The sequence below is a fragment of the Zonotrichia albicollis genome, chromosome 19 (genome assembly GCF_047830755.1).
Source record: "Zonotrichia albicollis isolate bZonAlb1 chromosome 19, bZonAlb1.hap1, whole genome shotgun sequence".
NCBI lineage: Eukaryota > Metazoa > Chordata > Aves > Passeriformes > Passerellidae > Zonotrichia > Zonotrichia albicollis.
Genome location: NC_133837.1, coordinates 6,513,469 through 6,538,379, shown reverse-complemented (window position 1 = coordinate 6,538,379; position 24,911 = coordinate 6,513,469). Strand labels below are relative to the sequence as shown.

Genomic DNA, 24,911 nt, shown 5'->3' with positions numbered 1-24,911 from the left:
AGAGAGAAGAACACTTAAAGCCTCGCCTGCACACATGTCTAAAAATCTCCAAAAATAGCTCTTGCTTCCCCTTTGAAAAAAGCTGTGGTTCCCAATGCCTCACAGGAACTCTGGTTCTGCTCAGTGAAGCCACAAAATAAGCTAGCAGCCCAGAACTGATCTATGAGCACATCTGGACTAGCTGAGATCAGCCCTAAGAAGAAAGAAAAAAATAAAGATTTTAAACAGCATGTGTCAAATCCAGGGACCTTTATTTCTCTGGAATGGAAAGAATTTGCCAGCCTGGACAAAAAATTGCAGGTGGCAATTGTACATTCTTTCAAATAGAAAAAAACCAACACACACACATAAGAGTTTGGCTCCATAAATTTCTGTCATAAGAAACAACTTTGAATTGTACACCAAGCTTTTTACAAAGCATCAATGTTAAGATGTTTTACCGTGCTCTATCACATTCTTGGCCATTTATACAGAATATGCCATACCAAATGCTACATCAGCTTAAGACATTTTTAAAAATTAGTATTAAAAAGATACAAAGGCATCTTGGCTTTCATTTGGGTTTTTTTTCTTTTATTAAGACATGGGAGTTTTCTTTGTTTGTTTTCCTAAGGAAGTCACTAAAAAAATATAATAACTTAATTCATAAGGACAAGATTGGTTAAAAATCCAGCCTTTCTTGCTTGGCAGCCCTCTGAGCTCGTACCTCTGTTGCTTCCATGAGCCTGTGAGCACTGCAGGCTCTGGGGTCTCAGCCTCCAGCTCTGTCCAGCCTCAGTGACCAGGTTTGTTCAGAGTTCCCACTGCAGCCAGGAAACCGTTCCTGGCCAAATGCTAAAAGTGATCTTCGGCCAAACAGGGGGTTTCAATCTGGGCCAATCTCACATGGGTTTAGCCCTTTGTCTTTTGCCTCTTTGTACATCCTTTGGAAGTCTTTGAAGCGAGGGGCACAGCCTAACCTGGCCTCCCCAAAGTGCATACGTCCCGTGAAAAGGAAGTCTCCATCTCCTGGCTTCACCCCACACTCCAGCAAGGTCTTTATTTGTCCTCTCCAGTTCCCACTCTCCCCTGTCAGCTGAAAGACTTTGCTCTTCTGCCTGTACAGTTTGTTGACACCAACGTGAATGATGGATTCTTGCTCTTCTGCCTCGTTCGTTACGTTTTGAATGGAGCCTCTGATCACTGGAAACAGAAAAAGGTTTTAAGGATTAATTACACAAAAATGCTTTGGAAGATCCTGGTCCAAATTCAGGCCTGTGCAGCCAGGGGAACTGACTCACTACAGCAGCCCAAGTTTTGGTCCTTTGTTATTCTGAGAGTTAAGATTATCCAGTAACCTCCAAATATATTTGCATTTTTTATAGTTTATATTTGTAATCTGTCCAGCAAAGAGCACCCACATATTAAATTTAAGTAGAAAAATAATTACATCAGAAAAAATAGCATTGATCATGAAGAATTCTACCAAGAAGATTTGTGCTAAATGCTCCATGACAACCTACTTTCTGTTCTTCAACCATTACAGATCCAGCTAATGCCAATTTCCCTTTTAAAAAGGGAAGCATGGACAATTAGTGAAACTTTTGGTGTTTTGTCAAGTTGACCAACAAGAAGTAATGGCCTCTCCTAAATGCACCCAAATCCTTGACCTTCTACCATGGTTGCTGTGTCACTCTGTCCACCCTGGGGTGGTGCCAGCAAGGCAGACACTTCTGAGCTCCTCTGAGCACTCTCAGAGGACATTTAGTGCTGGTGGGGGCTGCCAGGTGTGAGGAGGGGTCTGTTGGTGTTTGTGGGAGGAGAGGGGATTGGGGAGACAGCAACTCACCAAAATCACTAGTGCAGACAGCCAGGAGGACCTCAGTGTCACTGCAGGGTCGGCAGGGAGCTGCATAGGAAAAGTGACAATTAGCAAAGGACTAGACAGCAGCAAATAAATCAATTTAAATAAATAAACCATTTAAATGTGGCTGACAAACACAGCATGGCACAATCACTCCAAAGACCTGCCTGGCATCTCTACCACCACAAGAAGTGGGGCTAACCCTAGTTAACCCTACAGCCTCCATGAGATGTTTGTACCTAAGCAGGAATAGGGATCTCTTTACCAATCCTGCTGGGGTATATTGTCTAGCAAACATTGCACACACTCACTGCACTTATGCAAAACCTATTTTGGTACTGAGTGAATTGGCAGGGTGCTCTGCTGTAAATTCACTTCAGATCGTGTGTCTTTTGTACTCTGGTGGCAAAGCTCCTCTCTTACAATTTCTATCAAGTGTTGTAGGGCCATTTAGTCATCACCACATCAAAGATCCAGGAGGTTACAGAGTGGGGGAGGCAAAGAGGGGAGGGAAAAACCCCAAGGCACGTGTTGGAGGGCGTTGGGGCAAAGAGGAAACTCGAGCCCATATCTGCTTGAGCTCAAGCAGCACAAAGACCATTTCCTGTACTGCTGGAAACATTTGGATATCTGCACTAATCTAATCAGTGCAAGAATGTGGCTCCTCTTTGTACTCAGCCAGATATTTCTGAGGAGAAGGTGCTGTAGCTGCAGTACAGATGTTTCTATAACACCCTGCTGAGTTCAGGAATTTGCTTATTATCAGGATCTGCCCTGCCTGGCCATGCTCAGTGAGTCTGTCCATGGTGGCACAAGGATCAGAACCTTGTCTGTCACCTGGTGTCACCTCAACACATCACCCAGGAAAATGGAAACCCTGGATCAGCACAGGCACAACTGCAGCAGAGCAGGGCTCCACTGGAGGTGACTGGACAATGAGATTCCATCACACCGCCCACCACCAAATTGAAGCCAAACCCACCCCCAAAAAATTTGGTTTTTGAGCCTCAACATCTGAAAACACTTAGTTTAGATTCCCAAACAGTCACAGCCTTCCTCTCCCCCCACCTGCTTCCCAAAGTTGATCCATTGCACTTAAAAGTAGATTTAAGGCTGTCCATAAGATGCAGCTGGTGCCTCCAGTGCTCTGCCACCCTCCTGCCAGACAGCACAAGCCACCCTCTGACACAAGACATGGCAAATCTCTTCTTTTTTCCAGGGACCCAGAAAGGCAGTGATCCAGAAAGAAGGATTATTGAACCAAATCCACCAGATTTGCTCCAGTCAGATGATTCATACACAGTGTAACACGCTGTTTAATAGGATTAAAGGAAACGTAAAATGCACATTTCTGGGCAGGGATATCTGAAGGAATAATTCAAGGAGCTTAAAAAGCTCCAAAAGAAGAGACAAGGAATGGACAAAATAGCATCTGGATCAATCACATTTCTGTAAAGTTTGAATATCTCCAAAGCTTTCAGAAACAAGCCAGCTTACCCTGCCCTTCTTTTCCCACATACTATTTCTGCTCTCTTTTTCAGAAAAGTTTGGAAAATGTGTAATATAATGAGAAATGCAGAACCAGATGAAGCCTGGACATAACTGGAGAATAAATTCAGACTAAAGATACTTCAAGTTTTAGACTCAAGAGATTTTGATCAGTGGGTAAAACCAAAAAAGTTTCATCTGACAAAGAAAATTGTAACAGAATCACAGAATCATTCAGGTTGGAAAAGACCTCTAAAATCATCAAGTCCAACCATGAACCTAGCACCACTAACCACTGTCCCCAAGTGCCGCATCCACACACATTTTGAGCATTTCCCTGGGCAAGCCTCAGTGTGTTAGTCACTAAACATCCTGCTATGGATTTGTTTCATTCATGGCACCTCTCAAATCCATCCAGGGCAAAAATCCCTCTTCCCCAGGCTCCCTCTGTCCAAATGAGGACATGACTTAGAGGGAACTTGCACAAATCCCACAGCACTTTCACATGGACACAAGCTCCCAAACCAAGTACAGCTGATGGACATCCTCTAAACTCACAGCTGGATTTCAGATATTGCATTCTGGAAAGACCTTGTAATAAAAAGGCATCTCAGCCTTTTTATGTCTTGGTTTACACCAGACACCTCTGTAGTTCATCCAGCCCCATCAGAAAATTGAAAACACCAAAATGACTAAGGCATTTCTGTTCTCCAAAGGAGTGCAACACAAGCAACAGCATTAAAGATGAAAAACAAAATGCTTTAAAAGTGGTTCCTTCCATTTAAATAGACTGACACAGTAATAAATCAAATGAACAAATCTCCATGTGTACACAGAATCAAATCACTTTAATTGTGGACCCTAGGCAAAATCCTGCAGCCTTTTAAAAGGAAATTAAAAATGCTCAGCATTGCTCACACTAGATCATTACCTAAAACCTGCTTCAGGTCCAGCTGACTCACAGCAGTGTGGTGGCATGTGAGCTGCTTTAACAACCATTCTCCACCACCCATCTCTGCAGCTCCAGACAGATGAAGACCAAAAATCCTCCTCTGTGGGACAACTCCCACATCTGCATTCACAGAGTATCAAATAGATCTTGCAAGTGGCAAAAACAAGGTATGGAAGCACAGATGGAAAGCAGGTTGTGAAGGATTACTGCCGAGGTAAATGGACCATTAAAAAGCAAATAACATCCCCTGGTTACTACCAAAGCCTGATTTCTACAAAGGCTCATAAAAGAAAATCAATCCTTAGGAGGTGGCAATGCCTACACTTTCTTTTGAATCACAGCCATGAAGGAATCTGTGTGTTTAATACAAAACTTTGTGGCTTTAGCCGCAGTTCAGCACTCACTCCCTTTGCATTGGGCAGCAGGTGCTCTGCTCCATCCATAGGTCAAAATAACACACACATCTCAGGCTAGAACAGGAAGCATCCTTATAACTATTACAAAATAAATTAAAAATAAACCAACCCCAAGAAAAGCACTTCACTCATGCACAGCAGGTGAAGATGTTCATTTTCTGGGGAACTGGGCCTGGTTACTAAACAAGGCAGCTGTGTTTGCCAGATCCTGACTCCCTGGGGATGTCTCGAGGGCTGCCCAGGTTCTCACATCCAAAAGCAAGCTTATGAACTTGCAACAACAATATCAACGTCAGCTGCTCTAATTCCTTTAAACTCCATGAGCCAAAGAGCCTTAATTCATACAGCAGCAGGAGAGAGGTGGGAAAAAAAAAAAAAAAAGACATAGAAAAGCAACATTTTACTGAAGTCCTCTAAAGCCCAGATGCCTCTAGCTCAGCTCCAGCAGCAGTGGCATAAAGCCTGCATTGTGCACGTCGGCCGCCGACTCTCCTGGGAGCGCCTTTGATGGATTTTGACAGTATCCTGACCTGGAGTAACCTGAGGCAGCCCTCTCCCTCCAACACCCAGAGCCTCCAAAGGCCTCTCTATTCACCTCCCCGCAGAGGGAGATGTAATTACATCATTCCTCACAAGCCAGCAGTCATGTCCCAGCTGCTTTGAGCGATTTGCCCTCTGAACCTGGTGTTAGTGAGGAGGACGAGGCGATGCTAACAATAGACCGCACTTGTTGGCCAACAGTTCTGTCAAACACGTTGCTGGTCCTCTCCTGGACCTCTCCACAGGGAGGCAGAAATGCTTGCTAAGAGAGAGGGATGTGCCCTGAGGAGATGCCAGCCTCAGGTGGCTCCCAGCTCTGCCAGCAGCAGGGAGCTGAGCTGTCTAGAAAGGATTTTCCCCAATATTGTGGATTATTTGAGTGCCCCTTTACACTCAGCCCAAAGAGTGGTGGGAGGTGCTGCTGGCCTGTCTCAGCTCACACACACAGCTCCAGTCCTTCCTCCTTTGGTTTGTGTGCATATAACCCTTCTTTCCCTGGAAAAGAGGAGGTGGGGTTCTGGAGGGGCCGTGGTGGAGGATGGCAGCTCCCTGCAGGACACATGGAACCGAGACGTGCTGGCTCTGCCTGCAGGCGTCACACAAACCACATGAAGGGGCCTGGTCCTCTTTTGAAACATTTGTGTTTCAACAGCCACCCATGGGTCTGACTGACCTGACCTTACCCCAAAACCAGCTTCCAACCCACAAGAAAGAAGTTTCTTCTGCCTGTCCAGATTTTTCTCAACACACTCCACGACATCACAGCTATCAGAACCCTGCTGCAGGTCCCTGCCCACCATCCCAGCAAGCCCAAAAGACCTTCTCCATCCTGTGTCCCCAGAGAGGCTGTGCTGAACAGCCACCCCTGAGCCAGCAGCACACACAGGAAGAGACACATTTGAAGCAGAAGTGAAAATGTTGAACACAAAGTAATTGCAGAAAACCACTTCACCGAGGAATACCCTTTGGTTTGGTGAAGAAGCGGCTGCACGCGTGCCGTGTGGTGAAGGTGTGGATGCTGGGGGAGGAAAGCACAGAGCTCTTTATCTGTTCTTCCACAGCACACATCACCCACACCTCAGTACTTCTGAACAAGCCTTTGATGAGCAATCAGACCTTTTTAAGCATCAAGAGCTACCAAGGAGGTCCAGGTAGGGCTGAAGTGTTGTTTTCTGTTCATTTTTCTGATTAAAACAAGAAGTCTTTTCTCTTTAAGACATTCAGATGGGTCTTGTGGCAATCCCCGCACTGCAGCCCCTCCAGGCACACCCCTGTGGGGCCACAGACCCATTTCCCTCAGCCTGACATCAGCATTAGTTCATATGCAGCAAAAAAAACCCACCCACACCTTTCCAGCTCTTGCTGCCAGCTCTGTAACTGGCAGTGCCCAGACTGGAAAGGGCATCATAGGATGAGTCTCTTTCCTGGAAACACAGAGTGCAGACTTCCCAGAGCAGATTATAAAAATAGAGATGTGGTTTCTCCAATAATGATGTATTTCTCTGTCGTTTCTCTGAGTCCTAAGCAAAAATTATATGTCTCAACTGATTACTGGACCAGTGATTTAGATGAGAGACAGGAGTTTAGGGACAAACATCATATGAGGAAGAAAAAAATAATAAATCTTGCCTGATCCTGCTTTAACTAATTACAAAGTGAAATAAATCCTGGTAATTATTTCTTCTTAAGTATGCCTGTGCTTCCCCTCTGAAGGAGCATTTCTTCCATGAAGCAAACCTCTCACAGCTCACATCCAAGACAAAAAAAAACCAAACTGCTTTGCAGTGGAGGTGGACACGAATTTGATAACCACTCTGGTTTACCAGGCTGTGACTAGTCCTTTCCTTTTCTTGATACACCTCAACTTTCCTCACCACCTCAGAAAGCTCTTCCTGAGCAAGCCAAAACAACACTCAACCTCAAAACCCTCACAACCCCCACACTGAAACACCACCTAGAACTACATCAATGCAGCTGCTCTGTCAGAGCATTTTGTATTTAGAAGGGGCTGGAGCTGAGGCCAGCAGAGCTGCATCCAGCACACCTGCATTGAACACAATACCTGCAGCCACACAGTGGGGAAAACAGGGCCAGGAGACACCCAAGAGCCTCTCCACAGCTGGGCTGGAAATTACTGACACCCTGTCACAACACACAGAGGAGCTCTCTCATCACTCCTTTGTTTTACAAGGTTTTCCTGTCTTTGGATGGGGTAGGATTACAGGGCTTTCTGCAAGCACTGCACTTTTTCAGTGTGTCTGTAGGAAAACAGCAAGTCAGGGAACAAACAGGAGAGCTGGACTGGCCCTGCTCCCAGCCCTGTGGATCAATAAACCTCAGACACGGGACCACAGAATCACAGAACAGCTTGGGACAGAAGGGACCTTAAAGATCATCTCATTCCCACCCCTTGCCATGGGCAGGGACACCTTCCACTGTCCCTGGCTGGTCCCAGCCCCTTCCAGCCTGGCCTGGGACACTTCCAGGGATGGAGGAGCCACGGCTTCACCAGTAACCTCCCTATCCTCAGAGCAAAGAATTTCTCTTTAACATTAATCTAAATCTCTCCTCCTTTAGTTTAGAACTGTTACCCCTTATCTTATCATTATCTGCCCATGTAAAAAGACAATCTCCTTTTTTTTTTTTTTGTTAGCCCCCTTCAAGCACTGAAGGCCACAATGAAGTTGTGCTGTGATGAATACAAGGTTAATGCTGTGAGTAACATAAATGAGAGTTTAGTGCTCTTCTGAAGGCAGAAATGTTCATCCCCCTGCTTGCTAGAAAGTCAATCTGAGCCCCTGTGCTGAGCAGAAGAGACAATTTGGGACAAGGATTATGGGCACAGATACAAAACTCAAAGATTCCCTTCTTCTCACAGCCAAGATTTGGTACAGGACAAGGTGGTGGTGGAGCAGCTGAAACAACATCCTGATGCTGCCATGGACATCCTTCCCTGAGCTCTCTGTGTGAAGAAGGGACACCAGTGCTTTTACCCCTACAGAAAAGGAAGTGTCAAATCCCATTCCTTGCCTTCTAACACTCAGTTCAACTTGCACATATGTACGTTTCCAGAAATAACTTGGAAAATGTAGACACTGGCCAAGAACAGTTTAAACCTGCAAATAAATTTAATGAAATGCAGACTTTTGCAGGCTGTGGCATGGACTGTGACAAGAGAATCGAGTCAATACCACTTCCTTCCTGCAAAGAAAGAATAAAAAAAGCATATTGTAAAACCTCACTATTAGAGATGTGATGACCTTTGTGTTCTGAGAAACGTTAGGACAAGAGATCATAAACCAGAAATTTATCTTTTCACAGAACTGTCTTCCAAGAGGGTATTAAAGTCCCTAAGTACCAAAGATTAACTATTTATGTAAACAATGTGAGGAAGAGATTTGGTACAAGGCAAGCTCTGTTTGCAACAGTTTTCAAACTGAAATTGGCTCAGCAAACACAGAGCACGTAAGGATCCTTTGGGATTGATGCCTTTTTGCTGTTCCAAGATGCAGCATTCTCATTCTAACAAATGAGCTGAAAGGTCAGCTTGAAGCACAGCCATTTGTTTAAAATTTAAACCAAAGCAAAACAAAAGGAATGAAAAACCCACAGAGCAGTTTGTATTTAAGCAGCATTAAACATTGTTAAACTCCACCTCCATGCATGAGCTGCATCAAGCCAGGAGAAAGGATGAAAAATGTCACAGCTTCAAGACACTTGTGGCTGTCCCTCCTCTTCCTCCTCTGTGGCAAACCCCAGCACTGGGGTGGGCAGAGGCAGAGCAGTGACAGGACCAGTGCCAGATCCCAGCCCAGCTCCTACACTTACCCATTGCATCACAGCTCTAGAAAAACCCTCAGTTACAGTCAAACCTGCAAGATATTGTGTCCAAAAAGCCCCACTCAGCAGATCAGATGTCCAGTTAAGTTTAAATTCCTCTCTCTGCACTTCAGCAAAGCAGAAGTGTCTCTGCAGCCACCCCAGCCCAGGTTCCTGTGCAAGCAGCACCTGTACACATCTGCTTTTTTCTTTTTTTTTTCCTCTTCTCCCTCCCTAACTGCAATTAAAGGGAAAAGATGGCAGCAAGATAACTGCTGGGAATTCCTCCTGCTCTACAGGCACAAGCCACCACTATAAAGCCATAAAAAAGCAGCTCTATTTGACTATCTCACAGAAAATCCCTCCCTCTTTCCTCAAACCTACCTCTACTGCCCAAGAGGGATTAGGAGTGGGAAGCATGAGGAGAAATGAGCCAGAGGTGCCTCTGGATGGTTGAGGGGCTCCTGTGATCCCCCAGGGCAGAGTGTCCCTTGCTGTCACCCCAGAACGTGCCAGCACTGCACCCCTGCCACACAGGACCTAAGGAAATGCTTCCCCTGACTCAAAACCCACAGAGACTCATGGCTTGGCTCATCCCCTCCCAAAATTCACTCTGGAAAGATTTCTTCTTTCTTCTAAAGCAAACATCACGCCAAAGCCTTGTAAAAGCTCACAGGGGTCAGATCCAGGAAAACGTGAAGTTGTTCAGTTTTTGATGTCCTGTTGGGCTTTGTCTCTGACAGCTAACACAGAGCTCAGCTGTCATGCAGGGCTTGCACAGCAGAAAATGAACAAGTAAGGTGTTTTTCACCCCCATGCCATGGGGAAATTGTGCAGCCAAGCACTTCTCCCTGTCCCTGCCAGGCTGCAGGAGGGGCTGGAGCCAGCACCTACTACCAGGCTGGAGCCCTGCCAGCAACACAAACCCTTCCCTCCCCTTCGGTCCGGTCCATGAATGCCTCTGATGGAGCAGAGGAATAGAATTAAGAAACAAGTGGCTGGTTAAAGATAAACCCTGAGCGTGGAGTAATGACAGATCAAAGATTAAGTGAGTCTTTAAAGGAAAAAAAGAAAAGAACCATATGTGCACTCAGCTCCACACAGGTCCTTCTCCTTCCTGTTTCTAGAAATCAAATTCTTTTTGGTATGTGGGAGAGGTCTGAAGGACAGTTTTCATTATAAAACCATAGCCAGTTTTCATTATAAAACCATGTTTGTTTGATCAGCCTAATCTTGAGAAGGGTTGTGGAGGGGCTACATCTGCACAGAGATCTTCCTTGCTGTAACATTGTCCAGTTAACCTTTTAAAAAGCTACTTAAAACTTGTCATTTGTAACAGTAAAAGCTTTGAGATACATCAGTTTTCTTCCTTAAAAGCACATCCTGCTTGGTCATATCAAGCCCATTCATCAGTTCATCCTAGGAACTATTTTTTTTCCTCCCAAATTTCTAACACCCACTTGCAGATAGAAGCAATTGCTGTAAAGCCAGCAGCAGTTCTGGTGGGCAGAGGGGCATCCTGTAGAGACAGGAATGATCCTGGGGGGCAGACAGGGCAATGGATGCCAGACCAGCTCTGTGTGCATTTCCCAGCACCTCTGATCACTGCAGGGCTTCAGCACAGAAAGGATCTGGGCAAACACCAGAAGCGATGCCCATTGCAGGAGTTGATGCTCAAATCCCATAAAGGAGTCAGGAGGTGCCTGTACAACCCACACCAAAAAATCCTTCCACAAATGTGAGCCTGAAAAAGGTAAACTGGACCAAGGCTGTCCTGGGGCAGCAGCTTTTCTGAGCCAGTATCAAACCTCCCAAGGTCAGACCTAACATATCACAGCTTTAGGTCCAGGATATCTTCCAAGTGTCTGTGCAATATTTCAGTGAATATTTGCTGGCTTCTAGCACAGATCGAGGTGAAAGAGATTTTCTGTCCTGCAAATCAAGACTCCAACACAGGAAAGATCTGGCCCACGTTTCAGTCAGTGGGAAGAGGAATGCAGCCTCCCCGCCCTCTCATCCCTTCTTTAACTCCAGCCTCAGGAATTAGCAAACTAAACAGTTCTGCAGAGCAAGCACAGAGCATTATTAAAGACTGCCAAGCAACTGGGCTGGATTGCAGCTCTGTTTGTGGGACCATCTTTGGTGGTACACAAAGGTCAGGGCAGAGCAGAGCCCCAGCTGCCCAGACAATACACCTGACTGCTTATTGCTTCTGACTGCCCACTGAGTTGAGAAATAAGCTAACGGCATTCGTGGCCAGTCTAGCAAAAATAAGCTATTTTCTATCCCCCTGTCCCCTGCAGCTGTGTATTTATCACTGCAGCCCCATTGTCACCTCCTCTGCCCACTGCAAAACCAGCTCCTGTCCAACATCAAAGGACAAGCAGGGCCAGGGAAGATGCTGGCAAAGCCCTTTTCTTGTGAGGAGAAATTAAATTAGGGGATCCACCCAATTTTGGTGAAGGTTTTCTTTCTAGCCCAACATTTTTCAGACCCCAGAACATCACCCTTGCTCAGTTCCAGGTGATGTATGGGTGTGTGCATTCCCTGAGCATCAGAGCAGCACTTTGAAACCATTCCACACGGGAAAAAAATAAAAATAAAAATCTTTGTTCTCAAACTCTCCCACCCAGTCAATCATTCACCACAAACCTGACCAATTCAGGCACATGAATAATAGGAGCAGATTTCCAGCTTCTCAAAATTATTCCCACTCCAGGCAGTGTTAGAGAGCAGCCAGCCTGATCCAGCTAGGTGCTGCTCCATGACACGTGGCTCAGTGACAAGCCCTCACAAACCAGCTTAAAATGTGTTCTTTGCACACTAGGGTTAGGGAATGCTGGTTATATTTTCATGGCTGCTTTGTACCAGGTTTTGGATACTATGGAAAAGATAAAGTTAGTGTGGACAGGCTCCTGCAAGGAGGGGGAGCACACATCAAAGAAAAAAAAAAATCCCATTTAAAATATTGTATCCTAGAGCACGAGTGTCAGGAGGATCCCTTACACAGCCACTAATTGCAGTGTGCTTTGAGAACTGCAATAAATGTTGTTTTCTGATGTTTTTCTCTTAAAACTTGTTTATGACCTTTTAGAGAAAAGTCAAACAGATCATCAAAGCTTTAGGTACACAGGTGAGCCACCCAGCAAGGTGTGCTCAGGCTTATAGGGCAGATCCCTCAGCTTGGCTGTTTATTATTCATTGGTTGTTTATTATTCATTTCTCCAGCAAACCCCAAATGAGAGGAATGCAGCATCAACCTATTCTGTGCACTTCAGAGAGTCACAGGATGGTTTGGATTGGAAAGAACCTTAAAAACCCTTAAGCTCTAACCCCTCAATCCCAAGGGTTTTAACCTGCACAGAAAACAGGGAGGGGAGAATAAAAGCAAGGCATTGTCCACATCTGATGGGTGGGTTGGAACAGAGCCCATGCAGCACCCAAGGGTGCTCCCTCTCTGCCACACAGGGCAGTGCCCACATCTCAGATGGTCACAGCTACTCAGGCAGAACCTGTGCTGGGCAGAAAGGTCATGGGGACTTTCAGATTAAGTGTTCCAAGTGCTCCTTTCCATCACCTCTCCTGCCCACAGCAGCGAGCAGCTCAGCCATGCTTACCCTGGCACAGAGAGGGCACAGCAGCCTTGGCACAAAACACCTCAAAGTTTCCACTCTGACAAGAAGTGACAAACACACCAGTGTGAGGATGGTGAGATACTGGAACAGCACGCACAGGGTAGTGGTAGATGCTGTAAAATTGGAAATATTCAAAGCCAGCTTGGGTGGGGCTCTGAGCAATGGGGTCCAGGGAAGGTGTCCCTGCACACTGCACAGGGTGGACTGTAAAGATCTCTTCCAAAATAAACCATTCTGTGATTCTACCATCTGCTGCCTCAGGTTACAAAGCTAAGCAGCACATCCAGCCTCCAAAAACGAAAAAAACCCTAAAGATTGGGTATTTGTGAGGAGCCAGAGGAAAGCATCAGACTAGGAGCATACAAGGTGGAATGAAACAGAGCCCTGAGTTGATCCTTGCAGAGATAGGGCAGATTGGTGCCCCATCTCTGCCAAACATACTCTGCATTAAAGATCAGGAGTTAAGAAGGGTGCTTTACAAAGCCATTTGTCAGCAGAAACACTGGTACAGCCCAAAGACTTCTGAGCTTTCTGAACTTCTGATCTGTTTTCTCAGGACAGTGAATTACAGCATACAGGAAATAGCTGAATACTGTTAATTACTTAACTGGATTTATCCAGTTTTGCCTTGTTTTTCAGATACCCACACCAGTGTTTTACCTCCTGTGTATTCATATTCTCAGTCAGGTACCCATTAATAAAGAAAACATATAAACCAGCTAATAGAATCTGCATTAAATCTGCAGATGCCATCAAGATAAAGGAGCATTTTTGTTAAAGTTTGACTTCTTTACTACACAGAAGCAGGTGGGTAATGAAAGGCTTTCAATACACCCCTGAGCTCTGACAACTAAATTACACACACCCCATGAGTGTGCAATGGGAAGAGCAAACTGCACAGCTTGAACAAAGCTGGACCCAAAGCTCTTGAAACACAGACTTTAGGTAACAAAATAAAGCTCCTTTGGTGGGACAGGGAGGAGGATTCACCTTCCTCTCCAAAACTTTTGTTCAAACCTAGAGATTCTTGCTTCAGATTAGTTGAGCAGAAGGTGAGGTACTGAAAAAGTAAATTATTCTCAAGGACCTTCACAGCTTTCATAGAAATTTAAAGCAAGCAGTCTGCTGTGGTGCAAGGCAGACACAGCTGAGGAGTTCATGTGGGTCAGAACCTTCAGAAAACTTGTAGGGACTTCATGGCCAGAGCACTTTTGCCAAAATCTCCATCTCTTTGTCAGCATAGGCAGCATAGCTGATACTCAGAGTATTTTCCTCCTGCACAAGCAGAAAAGATTAGAATCAACAGAATTCAACAACTCAGACAAGTTCTGCTGATTCTCCAATGGCCTCAGGCCAAAATGTCACAGTGCCTCAGTTCTTCATTGGGGCAAACACTGAGGCTGCAGAGCATGAGCTGGAGTTAATGGACCATCAGTGTGCATGGCAATGATAGAGGGGTGCAGCCCAAAGCCTAATCTGAAATCAAAAGCACTTTCAGTCAACCATCACTTTGGATATGAAGAGAGAACTCACCCATCCAGATGCCTGAATTGTCAAGGTGACCCTTCTCAGGCACTACTCCCACTAAATGATGTCAGGCATGTTTGCCTTCACTCCTCTTCCCGTCTTAAGAAAGTACAACCCCACAGAAATGCACTTTTTTGGCTGTTACTATAATGGCAAAAAACTTCCCATACCAGATGTCAGCAACCTGAATTAAAATCTACCAGTACAGCACAAATTCTTCCTACAGTTAGGAAAATTTTGAGAGACTGTGGTAATGCAGAGTCAGAGCCAAGAAAAGAGTTAAGTCCCCAAAATCGAGAAAATTGTTGAGAATGCCCTGTATCATTCAACTTTTCCCAAAAAAAAAAGGGAAAGGGCAATGCAGAACCTGCATATGTTTTCTACTGAATTATTTGCTAGACTCTGATTAAGTGGGAAAGAATGGCTGCAAACTAATAAAACTTGAGGATTTCTAATTAAACCACAGGCACCATGCCAAGCATTGTTGATTTGTTGATGCACCCTGCAATGTCAGGACTCTAAGGACACAACAGGTCATTAAAGTATTAAACAGATGACTTACACCCTTTAATCAGCGCTGGGATGCCAGGTTAGGAAGAGAGAGTAAATTCAAGGGCAGAGTACAACAATTATCACCAGGAAACAAACCCAGCATTTAGGGAAAGCGGGGAGAAGTTGTTAGCAAGTAGTTATTGCACAAGGAAAGGGCTGGATTGCAGAGCCCCACACCTGGGTCTTTTATGATAGGCATCTGAAATAGCGAGGAAATCATGCAATATTTGCAATTTTCAGCTCTTTGCCATCAGAAGAAGCGCTGCAGCTTCCTCTGCCCGGCACATCTCTCACTCCATCTACAACAGCTTCTCACATCTCTGTCACCTCTTCACACCCACTGCCAGGTCTGCTCAACTCTGTCAAACTGCAACTGAGACCCAGCAGCCTCTTTTTCCAGAGAGCAGCAGCCACAAACATCAGCCACGCTGGTGAACAAGGGGCTGCAGTAAGGCTGGTGGGAAATGCAGAACCTCAAACCCAGTTTTCAGCTCCTTTAAGGTCAGCACTTGCCTCTCACTTGAGCCTCCTCTCCAGGGGAAAAAAAATCTTCAGTGATTGTAAACTCCCCCTCCAAATGAGCAGCTCAGCATTTAGTCTGAGGTTTCACAGAAAAACTAGAAGCAGCTCCAGAAGAAAGGAGGTCCACAAGCTGCAAAGAGCCTCAGATATATTGCTCTGTGCAAGCCTCACAAGGCAGCTATTTGGCACTTCCCCCAGACGTACAGATATTTATAGGAAAATAAAAGTGCTCATCGAAGTGAGTAGTGGAAAGAGTCATGTATGGCATTTTCATCGTGTTTTCACCCTGCACAGCCCCTCCACAGGGTCTGGGGATCCAAAAAAAGGCAAGAGAAATAATTTAAAATACAATAGAGATCCCCAGCTTGCCCTGAAGGCTCTGCTGATGAACTATTAAAAAGCTGCTTCTAGCCAAACAAGACACTTGGAGAGTGGAGCAGATTCCCCACCACATTGTTTCATAAGACAGCACTGAAATTTAACCAGTGTCTGTTACAGCTGAAAATACAGCAGTCACTGAAAAAGTGATTTAATGTGCCTATTAAAGAGGAAGGCTGTAATTGGATGCAGTCCTCTGTTTGACTTCTGAACGTCCCTGGAAAAATACCCCCATCAGCTTTAAAAACCTCCAAGATTTTATGTGTAAAAAAAGCATTTAGTTCTGAAAACACAGCAGTTTGTGCTGGTAAAGGATGTCAGCAGCAAGTCCTCAATGAGCAAAACTCAGGAGAAACTTAAGTGCAGCCTAAACCCAGCAGTGAGAAGCTGTGTTTCTGCCATATTATTTTACTATATACAAAAGCAATTTCAACTCTTCTGGAAAATAAAAGAGCACAGGACTTTTCTTAGTAAGTCTAAGTGACTTCTCATTAGCCTGTCTGTGTCTCCATCCTCACAGCCTGACAGAGAAAGCAGCACTAAATCTGGGAACATTCTCCAAATAACTGATTAAACAATGTATTTAATGTCTTCTGCAATGGAATTTTACTACATAGCTGACATTCTGCACAGTGTATTCATCTTTGCACAAATGATCTTACTGGGAAAGCAGCTCAGCAGAGATACCCCACTTCATCTACAGCAATTTTGGATGTGGCAGAACAGTCTGCTTAAAATGCAGAATGCCCAATAATAAGCTACCACTTGTGAGCATGGCAAAAGGAAAGGAAGTGACTTCAAATTTAAAATATTTGCGTTTATATTTTTTTGTTTCAATGGCAAAGCTGCCACCTGTCAGTTCCCGAGGTTACTGCATCAGCCCTGAGCCCAGCTCAGAGCTGCACTAAAAGTAAAGCCCCATCCGAGCTGGCGTGACAACATTTACACGGGCAGGGCTGCACAAACACACAAACACACAACCCAGAGCCCGGTGTGGAAAGGAGCCAGGCGAGGGGAGAGGAGGGAACAAGCTCTGCAATCACTTAGCCCAGAGAAGACACCCCTGGAAGATCCAGCTGCAGTTTAATTAGGCACAGCACTGCTTATCGAGCAGCATCTCATGTGGCACCAGCATCCACTCGGCTCTTGGGCCACACAGCCTCACCCAACATCGGCTTCACCCCAGGCTGAGTCATCCCAAGTGTGCTCTGAGGACTCTTCTCAAAGGCAGCCCACATTTCAAAAGAGAAATCTGGTTGAAACAAATCGGTTCCTCGCTTAAAATTCCTAAACCTTGAAATCCTTGCAGTCATTTGAGATAAAGTAAGATAAACTACCCTAAATCTGCAATTCCTTGGGCTATTCTGGAAATCTCCCCTCCTTGGTTTTGGGGATGAAAGCTAGAGGTAATCCTGATTGGGTAAGATGCCTGAACCAGATATCCCCTATCTAAAGGGAATTCCCCTTTCACCCTGTCATCCTCCACAAATGCCAGTTTTTCTTCTCAAACTAATTGCTCAGCACACTTAGGTCACACCTACAGCCATTGTTCCAAATGCTATTTAGTACCAGACTTTACAGGCTTGTAAGATCTTTCAGTTTGTCCACTCCTGTTTCCTATAAGTTTTTCATTGGAGTAAAACTCCTCCCTACAAAACTTGTTTTTCAGAATGGTTGAGAGAGAAGACAATACTGTCCTCTAAAACTATTGAAGAGCTCTGCCATGACACAGTAATGCTCAGGAGAGTGTAATAAGGAGAGCTGAGGAAGGAACACACCATTTTCCTTGTTTGAAGAAAAAAAAAAAACACAACAGAAAAAGCAATAATTAGGTCAGCAAGTAGCACTACTCGCAAAGGGGAAAAAAACACTGAGGAAAAGGATTGCCTCCTTGTTCAAATGTTTATTATTCAAAACATGCAGTGGGGTCTTAAAAACTGAGTAAAAAAGTAGTAAGAAAAGTGTTACAGCAAGGCTGGGAAGTCCAGGAATTCAGTGTAGGGTAAAACCAGCTCCTGTAATACACCCTGCCCTGCAAGAGGAGAATCCTGCACTGAGGCCCTCAACAAATCACTGGAGCTCAGCCCATGCCACCAGCTTCCAAAACACAACAACAAACCAAAAACCAAATCAATTCTTCTGCAATAGCTCTGTTTATAAAACATGCCCTTAAAAGCACACGAAACTCACAGCCAGCCACTTTCCCACTCACTCACTCACTCTCTGTGCCATCTGTTACACATCCAATACAGGAGTGGGAGTCTGACAATGCCCCAGAACTCACCAGAAGCTGTGTGCAAGTCAGCTGCTATCCCCTTGCTCATCAATTCGTACTGGAAGCCTGTAATCTTCCTGCTAATGTCCTGCTGAGGAGTGGCCTCCACAAAGAGCCCCCCCTGGTCGTAGCCAAAGCAATAAACTCTGCTGGGGCTGCGCTCTCCATCTCGCACCAAGAGTTTCAGTTCTCCAGTTTTTTCCAAATAAATATTTGCTCCTGCAGAGTCTTTGAAGGGCTTTATGCAAACAGTCAAGTGTTTGTAAGAGGCAGGTGAGATATTGGGTCTCAGGTTGACTATGAGAGCTCCCGTGGGGTACATCCACTCGATGGAGCCCTCGGAGCAGCGGAGGTAGACCTGTTCAACATCCTTCCTGTGAGACTCGTGGGTTAAACCACTGCAGGAAGAAAAAGAGAAAGAGGAGGTTAGAGAAATGACAGAGCCAACAATGGGAATGTCAAACCTTTCAAAACACGCAGCAAAAAATGCAGGAAGCCCGGGACATCATTGGGTGTTGGCCCATCCAGCTCAGCAGTGCAGGTTTCTTGCAACATTTCAACCTTAATATTACAGCACAATTTTAAATCATCCCCCAGAAGAAAATGTCAAACCACTAGTAATAGGCTTCAAAATTAAATAGGATATAAGCACATGATCAAAAGTAATTAAATTACTACAGGCTCAGGTAGTGCCCATACTGAGTACAACACGTAGGCTCTAACTCCCTTCCTGGTGGCTCAATCCAGCATGTTCTCCAGCTTCACAGATCAGACTCCACCTTTTTCCAAGTACTTTGTTCCCCTTCCAAGTCTATATTCCCAATGGATCTGAAACTGGGAGGGGTGCCAAGCTCACCCTGTAAACTGCAGCAAAAGCAATGCTCTACGTGCTACCGATACCCTCTAGCCCAGCTGGGCAGCCCCAGTCCCCACACTGGGAGGTAGGAAGAGGAGAAGAGACACCTCTGTCCCTTGTCATAGCTGGGGAAGCACTGAATGTCCTGCTTTTTTTGGTAGGAATTGTTCCTCCTCTGCTACCCAATATGAGGTTTAAGCTCAGTTTGTCATTTTCACTGATGGGCTACAAACAGACCCAGAGGTGTGTTTAGCAAGAAAGAGAACTCGTGGCCATTTTACTCTCCAAGTAAGTCTGACCCCAACAACCATTTCACAGGGACCACAGGGATGGGATAGGAGGGCACAACAGGGTCCCAGGGCCAGCTGCTAAGCAGGATGAGCAGTAAATCCCCATGGCTCTGAACAACCCCTGCTGCCCATCGCTGGTGCTGGATCAAGCCCACCAGCTCTCTGCCAGAGTGACCCAAAGCCCTAAAACACTGCACAGGGCAGGCACTGCAGCTGGAGGAGCAAGCTGTGGGAAGCCTGATTTATTTGCTGCAGTATTTGGGTTATTAGGGAAAAATCCTTTGGGCCCAGTCTCTGTCCTGTCACAAACCTCCTAAGCAAGTATGAGCAAATCACTTCACCACCAAGCTTGTTTCTCCTCCTATGCTCTGAGCACCTTGTAGAGGACAACCCAAAACCAGACTCTTTGTCACCTCATGGATCTGCTTTGCAGGATTTTAGGGAAGCTTCCCAACATTCCCATTTGTAAGCAGATGAACCAAGATGAGAAGAAAAATAGTTTTAAAGGTTTAAGTCTGAGGTTACACAGGAAATCTGTGGCAAAAACATATTTTAGTGTAGTGCAAGTGATGACATCTAGTCCTGGTTCCTCAGCAGAAACCTCCAAATACACAGTTCCCCATCCCAAAGACATATTTGGGTACTGAACAGGGTCTAAATTCAAGTCAGCACTTAGAAAGTAACTACAAGCAATGTGTAAAAGGGAAAAAACCCAAACCATATGGTTTGCATTTACTGTTGACGTGACTCATTATTGTGAGTGTCGGTGTGACCTACTTGATAGAGGTTACACGAGGAAGCTCAGAAAGAAAAAAGTCATATTTAATAACAATAGAGCCTCCAAACATGTGCTTTTGAAGAATCTTGAAAGCCACATCAAGAACACAGATGAGGAGGAAAGAGGGACAAGCTTTTAACCTTTAGACTCTTGCCCTCAAATTCAGTAGTACTTAACACAGGAAACTTTACTTGCAAAGGGATATTTCAAGCTGACTGTAAATCCACATCTGGTCCACAAAATCAGTTTTCACCACAGCACACACATGATGCCACTCAACAGAAAACACAGAAGTCTGTTTATGTGCAAGCTGCGAATAAACAAAATTAAACAGTGTAAAAGTTATCCTTCAGCAAAGGGGCAGAAAGTTATCCTCACACATCACTTGTCCCTACTCAAGACATCAAAACAAGCTGCAGAGGTTTTGCAGGACTCATCCTGGCACATTCCAGCCTGAGTGCTTAAACAGAAGGAAGACACCAGGGGCAAAACTCTGAACTCATGCAGTGAAACTTCTGTTGCAAGTGATCCCAACAACACTGAGGCAGTGAATTTCTGCCAGAGGAAAAAAAAACAAAAAAGCTTCATTAATTTTGTTCAAACATTCATGGTGTTCAAACGAAAACAGGGTGGACTCTGAAATTATCTTCTGAAAGCCAATTAAATCCCACAGGCAAGAGTGATGCCATTAGACAGATACATCAAGCACGAGTACCTGCACACATTAAGCCTTATAATAAAGGATGACTCAAAAGTTAAGCAGATTTCAAAATACATGTTCACATTATTTAACAGCAACCATCATCATCATCCAGTAAAACCTGTCACTTTGCTTGCAGCCAGGATGACTTGTCCTCACACTGAGACTGTTTAACACCAGGGTCAGCTCTCACCCATCACACACACCAGGTCCACACAGCAATGGAGACCCAGGAGCCTTTTTATTCTCCAAACTCATTGGAGTTTTGGTTTTTTGATTATATGGCAAGGACACAGGGCAGGTGTTTCATGGCTGCAGTGATGGATGAGCCATCCACCCATTTTAAATGTGTGTGTTTATTGGGACTGACTTCTTTAACAATCTACTTCTACAGCTACTTCCTCATAGCAATCCTGAATCACTGCCTCTGTCTCCTTGCTCTTCTCCCTTTCTGGCTTCAGCCATCCCCTTATGTTTGCCCTGAAAAACCTGTTGCAGTATCACTGCAGTGAGCTGCTATGCTGCAATGTGGAACAGGTGCTTTTTAAAGAGAAAGGGAGCCAGAAGAATATTCACACTCTCTACTTCAGTTATTTATTTATCCCATTGAAGATGTGCTGAAGAGCCCTACAAGCACCCACGTCCTCCCCGCACCCTGCAATGAACACAGGGAACTTTTGCTCCTAAATTGGAGAATTTAATAAGAGATGATAGTCTAGAGAACATTAAGAATTCCTCAGAGCATCCACCATACCAAGAGCAAGACTGATGGACAAAAGCAGCCACATAAGAGCTGAATTCTGTTCTACACTCAAACATGCCAGGCCAGCAGATTCTCTCAGCCTGTCACTGAAGCACTTTTGCCCAAAACATCAAGAGGTCATTGCAGCACAAAATCCTGAAGTTATAGCAAAAGTAATAACTGGACACATCAGAGTGAAGTTTCTGCTTTCTCCTGGACAAAGCTTTCCTGGAAGCGAACTGACAAGCTATTTATTAAGATGCTATTATGGCTTGTACTTAAATTGCAGGTGTCAAGCTGTGCATTGCATCAGATTTCCCTGGAAGCTTCCAAAGGAATTCTAGTGAAGCTCTTCATCCTGCTCAGGGGTATAAGCTCATCACTTCTCCACAAGCTAATAGGGGAAAAACCCCCATATCCAGAATGTTTTGGTTTTAAGACTGTTGCTTTAACATAGACACATATATAAAGGGGAGAAAACACCTTCAGGTTTACTACAGAAGATGACATGACTCCACTGTAGGGAAAAACTATGTCTGACATTAAAGTTCATAACTTTTCCTAACAGTCAAGGTAAAAATCATCACATGACTTCAAAATATTATATTTTGCATTAAAAAAAGTTCTTTCTAACTCATATAACTCTTAATACCCACACTGAAATATTTAATCAGTGATATTTACTGGTGCATCAAATTACTTTCTTTCCTTCTCAAGTGCTGTGTTTTTAGGACAAGTCAGATGATATTGAGTGGCCTTAAGCCTGCCAGCATTTCTGACAATACCTATTTGCCACCAGCAAGGCCTAAGTACTAAAGCCTGGGTTACTTTACCCCCTCCCAAAACTCCAACCCACCTGAACTCTGAAACTCTCCCACAAGTGAAACCAGCCAGACTAAACTTTGCTCTTCCTTCCCTGCTCATCCAACAGCTTCATCACAAAGCTGTCACCACTTCAGCTCACCAGAACAACAACAGGTGAGTAAATCCAAGCTGGCATCTCCAGGCTCATCCCAAACCCAGTTACAAGATTTCACTTCCCCCCAGCTGAAAGGGGGCTTTGCTTATTCCAACCCTGCTCAGGTGACATGAGGGGTCACTGCTTGCTATAAGAAAACAGGACAAAAATAACAGCAAAACAGGATAGAATTGCAGGGGTTTGTCACCATTCTTTTAAAATACTTGCTGCAGTAGCAGGTGGTAAGGTCCAGGTAAGTAGTGCAGCTGGGAGGATTTGCAATGCTTTGGGAGTATTTTATATGTTTTGGGGGGGAGTTGTTTGGGTTTTTGGTTTTTGTTTTGGTTTGTTTTTTGTGTAAAGAAAAATGACAAATTAGCAGTTTGCCAGAGGTTTCATCCCTATCAAGCAGACTCATCTTCAAGTGGATTCACTGCTATTAACTATGCATCGATTAACAAAAAAATGCAAAAAAATAAGAAGTAAATATGAAGCACCACGTTTCAGATAGTAAGAGACAAGAAATCACGATGCTGAAAGTCAATCCAATCATTTCCCCACTTTGAATTCTCTCTACTCCAAAACATTCCATTGATATAGGCCCGCCAAACTTTTAAGTTAGAGAAAGTCAGATCTGAAGAGTGCATTAGAGTTGAACTACTTTACTCTCCAAGTAAGTCTGACCCAGCAACACTTGCTAGTTGAGCAGAGCTGCTTTTTTAAAACTATAAAGAGGAGAGAAGGTCACAGACCCAACCACACGCGTTAAACATATTACAAGCAATTAAAGGAAAGATAATTTGGGAGATAAACACTTGAGAACTGGAGAGGTTTCTCAACCGGTGCAATTAGAATAAATCAGCAGCGCGGCCGCTGTGCCAGCCCCCGCTCCGGGAGCTCATCACCATCATCATCATCATCATCTCCGCGGGACGAGGGAGCGGGAAGGGAAGGGAAGGGAAGGGAAGGGAAGGGAAGGGAAGGGAAGGGAAGGGAAGGGAAGGGAAGGGAGAGCCCCGGGAGGGACGCGCTGGCGGCAGCGGGAGCGCTCCGCAGGTGCAGCGCATCCGAGCCGGGGCTGCCGCGCTGCTCCCCGGGCGCCGTCTCCGCGGAGCGCTGAGATGGTCGCGGGGAGAAACTTCTGTACGGCGGACTCGGCACCGCCCTCCCTCTGCCAGCCCCCCGAACAGCGCCGAGGGGAGCCCAGCCCGCCCCGGCCCCTCAGCCCCGCCGAGGGGAGCCCAGCTCGCCCCGGCCCCTCCATCCGTCCCTGCCCGGGGCCGCTGCCCAGCGTCTCTTCGCGGTGAGCCCGCCGGGACGGATGGAGGGAGGCAGAGCCGCCCCCTGCCCCGGCTCTCCGCCGTCCGCCGCCCCGTTCGCGGGCTGGGCAGCACAGCGGGAAAGTCTCCCTTTTGTGCTCGGCATCAGCATCTTCCCCCGGCGGGACGGCGATGGACGGGCAGTCCCCGCTCCCCCGGCCCGGGCGGGATGCCCCTCACCTCCCCTTCCAGTTGCACAGGTCGCTGGAGTACTGAGCCGCGGCGCCGCCGCCCAGCAGCAGCCGCAGCCCCAGCAGCAGCGGCAGCAGCCCGGAGACCGGGGCGCTCCGCATGGTCCCCCGGGCCGGTGCGAACGCGGAGCAGGCGGCGGGAGCGATGTGCAGGCACCGGGGCTCGCCTACATGGTGGGGGGAGCTTGGCAGGGCGGCGCGGCTACCCCATGCCCGGCTCCCGCATCCCGGCTCGGCGCGGCGCCGCTCGGCTCTGCCGCTCGCACCCGCTGGCTGCGGGCTCCCAGCTGAGGGGCGGGAGCGGCTCGGCCGAGCGCCGGCTCCTCCTCCCCCTTCCCCCTCCCGCCGCTCCTCCTCCGGCAAGGCCGGCACTTGCTGCGCCGGCAAAACGCGGCGCCGGATCGGGAACAGCGGCCGCCCGCGGCTGCGGCCGCTCCCGGGCTGCCCCGAGCCCCCTTGGCAGAGATCCCGGGCCGGGGTGAGAGCTCCGCTCCTGCCCCGCCCTGCTTGGGCTCCCCCGAGCTGCCCTGGGTAGGAAGGGGTGATGACGGGCACGACCAAAGGGAAAGTTACTGAGATGCGCTCTCTGCGCTGGGGCGGCCCCCAGTGACCCGCACTCTGTCTCTGGGATGCCCGCAGTGACCCTCAGCCTGTCCCGGGGGTGCCCGCAGTTACGTGCAGCCTGTTCCTCGGGGTGCATCCCTGGGTGCTCGCAGCGACCCGCAGCCTGTCCCCAGGGGTGGCCACAGTGATCTGCAGTCATATCCTGGGGGTGCAGCTCTGGGTGCTAGCAGAGACCCGCACCCTGTCCTTAGGAGTGCATCCTTGGGTGCCCGCAGTGACCCACAGCCTGTCCCCAGGGGTGCCTGCAATGACCCGCAGTTTGTCCCTGGGGGTGCAGCTCTGGGTGCCCGCAGTGACCCGCAGCCTGTCCCCAGGGATGTCCGCAGTGACCCGCAGCCTGTCCCGGGGGTGCCTGCACTCTGTCCCGGGGTGCAGCCCCAGTGCCCGCCCCGCACTCGCTGCAGCAGGTGACTCAGCGTGCAGTAGGATCTCCAGCAAGGCGCGGCTCCTGGTAGATGAAGGCTGACGATTTTGCTGCAACTTTCTTATGTCTCCACTTACCAGGA

At 46.6% G+C, this 24,911-nt stretch overlaps 1 protein-coding gene across 1 annotated transcript; it reads right to left on the bottom strand.

Annotated features, from left to right (window-relative positions):
• Positions 1-234: 234 nt before the first annotated feature.
• On the bottom strand, positions 235-24,096 carry METRNL (meteorin like, glial cell differentiation regulator). Its single transcript, XM_074554951.1, has 4 exons — positions 23,771-24,096; positions 17,957-18,345; positions 1,829-1,888; positions 235-1,182 (listed from the first exon to the last, which is right to left on the bottom strand). The coding sequence occupies exons 1-4, from the start codon at positions 23,881-23,883 to the stop codon at positions 866-868; spliced, it is 879 nt and encodes a 292-aa protein (XP_074411052.1). The 5' UTR covers positions 23,884-24,096; the 3' UTR covers positions 235-865.
• Between the last annotated feature and the right edge of the window lie 815 nt (positions 24,097-24,911).

What these genes read in the sequence shown, in the direction of transcription:
- METRNL (XM_074554951.1), bottom strand. Translation starts at nt 23,883, where the DNA reads ATGCGGAGCGCCCCGGTCTCCGGGCTGCTGCCGCTGCTGCTGGGGCTG. An exon ending in CTGTGCAACTGGAAGGGGAG is followed by an intron (nt 18,346 to 23,770) that starts GTGAGGGGCATC and finishes TTCTTCCTGCAG; the next exon opens with TGGTTTAACCCACGAGTCTC. An exon ending in TGACTTGCACACAGCTTCTG is followed by an intron (nt 1,889 to 17,956) that starts GTGAGTTCTGGG and finishes TTTCCTATGCAG; the next exon opens with CTCCCTGCCGACCCTGCAGT.